Source organism: Neolamprologus brichardi, chromosome 18, assembly GCF_056152115.1.
Source record: "Neolamprologus brichardi isolate AB-2024 chromosome 18, ASM5615211v1, whole genome shotgun sequence".
NCBI classification, from domain to species: domain Eukaryota; kingdom Metazoa; phylum Chordata; class Actinopteri; order Cichliformes; family Cichlidae; genus Neolamprologus; species Neolamprologus brichardi.
The window spans coordinates 26,555,305-26,561,125 of record NC_142121.1 but is presented as its reverse complement, the minus strand read 5'-3'; the positions used below and the strand labels follow the sequence as shown (position 1 = coordinate 26,561,125).

The following is a 5,821-nucleotide window of genomic DNA, read 5'->3' as shown; positions in this document are numbered from 1 at the left end:
AGTCTGTGCAACAGCGCACCGCCAGACAAATCTTACTACTATTGTGTATGATGAATTCTTTCATTTCCACCGATTAGATTATCTCTCTGTTTCCGCTCTGTGTGTTTATGTATGTTTGTGCGTGTGTATAAAGCAGTATTGTGTGGAAAATCAAACATTAAAATCGATTGTAATATTGAGATATATGTATCTGAGTACTTCCGTTTTTTTCAGGGATAACATTGTGCTTTCCATTTCACATTAGTAAATAATTCTACTTCTGACTTTATATAAAAATGTCAGAAATGATTAACAGCATATAAGTTTGACAATCAGCAGGGAAACATCAACAACGCTCTCCACCGTTATCAGTGTTTATCATTAGAACTAAAGCAAAGACGTCAGCAGAACGACTTGTCACTGTGTGGTTAGTTTGTGAATCACCACCTCGATAAGACGATAAGAGATTCGTTCTCGACAACTGCAGCAAACGTGCACTGTTTTTTGAGCTCCATTTAGTTTGCTCTACCAGTCTGTGCGCAATTAACTCCCAATTAGCAAGGGAGCGGCTCCTCATCACTGAGCCTGTGGGCTGACGTACCAGTACAGTCTGACTCCTAGACTGCTCTGGTTCAATCCAAACGCTTTGAAAAAAATATGAATGGATTAAAGACTAAACAACATTTAGAGAAGTAGTAAATGATTCATTATGATGACTTCTGAAATTATAATTTCACCTACAGGCTAATTCCTCTCGACATTTAGTCGATCTTAGTGGAATGACTAATCCGATGTATGGAGGTTATAAAAGAAATGTATAGGAGAGAGAAAGGAGGCGATCGAGCTTGCGACGAGGCTGATAGCAATCTCACAGCTCACTGAACGTCAACTTAAAATTCAGTTTTAATACACACTCCCCCATCTTTGTTTGCCGCAAGTCAGATATTTATCTAAATAAGTAAATAGATTCATAAATAAATACATTTAGTTAAGCAAGTGCAACTTCCTGTAAATGAAACTGGGTGAGGTTTGATAAATTGGTGGGCAACCGTGTACTATGTTGACTCGTAGTCAGGTCTTCAGTAAGATGTTTGGACTGTGCAAATGGTGCCAAAAAGTGATTGTAAACTGTTATAAATGACCTTTTGGCCTCTAATGTGTCAAATATGTGCCAAACATATCTCTCGTGAATGGCATCCAATCATTTTCAGCCCGAAAGAACATTCCACTTTTTGTGGCTTTTATATATCCATTATTTGTGCAGGTAAAAAAGTCTCATTGACATTAAAAGTGTCTTTTTTCAAAAACCGCACCAAACACAACATCACTTTTATATAAAGATATTATAGCCAGAAAGGACTGGATTGATCATTATAGAATACAGAGTAGGCAAAATGACGCAGAGTCATGAAGATTTTTGCAAAACAGTCTTGACTTACAAACAAAAGCAAAAGTGTAAGACATAAAAATCACAGACAATCATTTCTTGGAACAACACCTGAAACGTCTTGTACAGTGGATGATTTCTTTTAAACTGAATGAAGCGTGGGCTACAAAAGACCCAAGGACTCTAAACAAGGAATTCAAAAGGACCCCTCATTATGCAAACTCTTAAAACGGTTCGCTTATCTGTTTGGGCTGATTCACTTGACAAGCATCACCATCATCACAAGAATATCTCCATTTTTATTTCTGGTTTCCCATTATGTCATATTTTGGTGTTGAGCTCAACCTTACTCAGACGGTTTTGCCTCGGAGAGGGACACATTCATGCGACAATACACCCCGAGGTCACCACAGATTAACATTAGTGGCTGTAGAGCCATCAATTTAGCTAACAGCAACATGGACCGCTTGTTCCCTCGAGTCCTCATCAACAGAGACATGTGCACCTCCATGCTCGTTTGATTGATTGCCCTTTTCGCTGGAATGTGTGGATTTCATTTGATAGCACCGTGCTCGATTTTGACATCAGATTACACCAAAAAAAAAAAGACATCCGATGTCGAATGCGTCTTAAAGAGGTGGGTGTATTTTTATAGTTTGTGAAGGAAGGGTAGCTGTCTTCAAACTACAAAAAACAAAATAACAACAAACAAACAAAATCCGTTTCTCTTTGGAAGGTCATGGATTGCATCTCAATCGGACAGTCACCAATAACCAATAGCCTGCTGAAGGTTGACTTCGGTGGGGAGTGGTGCCAGTTGCTGGGGAGGCGCTGACCTTGGTGCTGAAGTTTAGTTTTTGCTGATCTCCACCTTTATATGTGGACCATATAGATAAAGAGGATACTGTTGCAAACGGCACGTCAGTGAGCCATAATCCGGAGCATTCTCACATGATGTGAGTCTCAGAAAGCCTCCTTATGAAATCGGTGAGAATCAGTGAGAGCTTGTATTTTTATTGTGAAGATTTGTGATCATGATTTAAAAATTTCAGGTAAAATAAGTTATTAAAAACAGATTAACCTTTTGCTCTACGTGGCTGTAGAGATATATAAATGTAGCCTATTTAATGCGGTTATTATGGCGTACACTTTGTAAGTCCGTCCAAAAATTAGACAAAAGGAGTTTAATCACTAAACGATACCAGCTATTGTCATTTGGCTGGCGGCTTTAGTGAGCTGAGACTGATGGTGTTTTACTTGTGGGGTTAATAAGGCCATCGGGGGAAAGACGCATGATTGTACTTTGGCTGGAGACGTGAGATCCTCGGAAACCTGCGCGCTTCCAGCCCGCACGTCACTGTCCTGACATCAGCACAGAGCTTAAATACCAGCAAAAACAGGCACACCTGTTGTGGTTATGCCTGGATCCAAACATAGTGCTGGAACACAACATACGTTTCACTGCTGTGTGCTTTATGCGTTTATGAGCACAAGATTCCACGCAATGTGATTTTTTTTCCTCTTCATTTTTTTGGAGAAGCACTTTGTGTTTTCAGAGTGACTTTTCTGAAGGTCACTGAAAGTCCTTCGTGCTTTAATCTTCGTGCATTGTTACTGCTTTTTTGTTTTGTTTAATAATGATCAATCACACTGCCGCGTTTGAAGAACTGGACACAAACGTTTCTGAGCCGTCTCCGCTTCTCTCGCTTAACCAGAGCACTTTCCCTGCGCTTCGGCTCGAGTACAGGTCTCTGATCATTTCAGCCACCATGTTCGCCGTGGGCGTCCTGGGAAACCTCATCGCCATAGTGGTGCTGTGTGTCTCCAAAAAAGAACAGAAGGAAACCACTTTCTACACGCTGGTCTGCGGTATGGCCATCACGGACCTGTTGGGGACGTGCTTCACGAGCCCGGTGGTAATCGCCACGTACGTGTCTAGCCGGTGGCCAGGGGGAGCGCTGCTCTGCCACTTCTTTTCCTTTTCCATGCTTTTCTTCGGCTCCGCCGGCATGTCCATATTGTGCGCTATGGCTGTGGAGCGATACTTGGCCATAAATCACGCGTATTTTTACTCCCAGCACATAGACCGAACCATGGCGCGGTTTGCGCTCCTGGTCACCTACCTGGCGAACATCGTGCTGTGTATTATGCCCAGTTTTGGATTCGGACAGCACGTTAGCCAAATCCCCGGGACTTGGTGCTTTCTCGACTGGAGAGCAATGGATCCGCTGGGAGCTTGCTACTCGTTTCTGTACGGCGGCGTGATGATTATATTGATCGCAGTGACTGTTTTGTGTAACTTGGCGGTGTGCAGGACGTTGGTGGGCATGAACCAGAGGACAGGAATAGTCAGGACTGAGCTGTGTGAGCAGGGATGCTCCCGTCGACGCTTCCCTCGGCTGCCTTCGGTCACTTCTGCGGCAGAGATCCAAATGTTCTGGCTTATGATCTTGATGACCATCGTATTCCTGGTCTGCTCTATCCCATTAGTGGTAAGGACAACAGACTATTTGTTTCTATTTGTTCTCTTATGTCTGCACCCAGTGCACATTCGGTTACTGGTCTTAGCTTTATTTGATATCATAACTCAGATATCTTCTGTCATTCTTTTGTCTCACAGGTGCGAATCTTTGTTAACCAACTATATGGCCCAGCTTACATTTCTGCCGGGATGAAGCCCGACTATCGCAGCGACCTGTTGGCAGTCCGCTTCGCCTCGTTCAATCCCATATTAGACCCCTGGGTGTACATATTGTGTCGCAAAAACCTGCTATTGAAGGGCTGCGAGAAGCTAAAGAGAACAGTTAACAGGGTCAGGGATGGAGGCGGCGACAACATCGGCTGGGCAGAGGGTCAAAACTCTCCACAGTCTTTAAACAGCACCGATACCAGTTACGCTTCCATACGCACACCCAGCTACAGAAACGACCGGGACCACCACGGACCCATCCAGAATAAATCTTTTACAGACTTTGCCCTGAGACAAGCGTGGGAGTACGACACGGCCCGGGTCAGCTTTCACCCGTTCAGCGTCGAATCGACCGCGATCCTCGGCTGTGATGACGAGGTGGAGGGTAACTCCAAACAGGAGGTAGCCAAGGCATCTCCAGGGCGCAGCGTAACGCCGCTGCTTCCTGCGCACATAAGGAGAATGGACATCGTTACCTGCACGTTCAGCACACCGAGCTCCTGTGAGTCTGCGAAGTGTCTCTGAGTGAAGTTCACGAACTCCCGACAGCAGTTTTCAAGCACCTCGGCCAAACCGGGGAAGATCTCCGAACTGTGACTTAATCACGTTTGATGGGTTTAATCCGCCAAGTGTCACATCGTGTAAAATAATATCCAGTAACAACTGCAGCAGAAATCAGCACGTCACCATTAACAGCAGGTAACAGTTTTCATATGGTATAACGTGAGCTGAAAACTAGCAAAGTGCTTCAGGTTTGATCCACGTGATCCAACGCAGCAGTTCAACAGTAGATTGAGAACTGAAATGGATCTGAAGAACCACGTCAGTTCCAAAGAATCACAGAGACCAAACATTTACTTCTTCATGCTGCTTAACCTAAAAAAAAAAAGTTTAGCCAGAACAGTATATGGTAGATTTTTTTTTTAAATGAAAGAAATTTCCAAACTTGGAAATTTAAATATATTCATACCCCGTGGGTACAAATAAAGTGCGTGTCATTGTCATTTCATGGGTTTAAAACTCTTTAAATATGCAGCGCCCTTACATGTGTTGTTACACTACATTTCTTTTAGGTGGTGTAATTTATTTAGTTATTTATTTTTTCTACATGCTGCCAACTCGCTCAGTGCCATGTAACAGTGCTTCACGATGCAGGTATGGAGGACCACGAATGTCTCTCGTGTTTTGATAACTGCTGTTGTAAAAAGCAAATGTGATCAAATCTTATTTTAAAATAAAGAAGAAGAAAAAAACACTGTTCCCCTCACCTGTGTGAGCTCAGGTGCTTACTGGATGTGTTATTTGGTCTGTGCAGATAAATAAAGGCAGCGAAATCACCGGTTTTACCTGTTCTGCTGAATAAAGAACAATAAGTTTTTAAAGCAGACATCACCAGCTGGCAGCAGACAGGTGGCAGGACAGCAAGTTCCTCTCGCGTCAAAACGAGCATTGCAGTTCGCTTTAGATTCTAGTCCAGCAGGTGGCGCTACAGGATAATTCATCAGCAAATTAAGTTGTTGTGGCGTTAGTTGCACAGATAACTGGACAGAATAGTCTGAATAATAGGTGTACTAACATGATGTATATTATAAAAAAAACTTTATTTCCTTAGAGGATAATAACATACAAAAATAAAGGAAGCTTTATAATCATCATAATAACAATAATAATAATATTAATAATAATAATAATAATAATAAGGACAGTGCGACATAGTGAGAGTATGAATGAGAACTAAAAATCACCTTCAAGGTCTTGTCGTCTAG

The 5,821-nt window shown here is 42.6% G+C and overlaps 1 protein-coding gene across 1 annotated transcript; it reads left to right on the top strand.

The window, feature by feature from the left end:
* Positions 1 to 3,003: 3,003 nt before the first annotated feature.
* On the top strand, positions 3,004 to 4,747 carry ptger4c (prostaglandin E receptor 4 (subtype EP4) c). The gene is made up of 2 exons (XM_006786776.3): positions 3,004 to 3,858; positions 3,987 to 4,747. Exons 1-2 carry the CDS (start codon positions 3,004 to 3,006, stop codon positions 4,578 to 4,580), a joined length of 1,449 nt encoding a protein of 482 aa, XP_006786839.2. The 3' UTR covers positions 4,581 to 4,747.
* The last annotated feature ends 1,074 nt before the right edge of the window (positions 4,748 to 5,821 follow it).

What these genes read in the sequence shown, in the direction of transcription:
- ptger4c (XM_006786776.3), top strand. Translation starts at nt 3,004, where the DNA reads ATGATCAATCACACTGCCGCGTTTGAAGAACTGGACACAAACGTTTCT. An exon ending in TCTGCTCTATCCCATTAGTG is followed by an intron (nt 3,859 to 3,986) that starts GTAAGGACAACA and finishes TTTGTCTCACAG; the next exon opens with GTGCGAATCTTTGTTAACCA.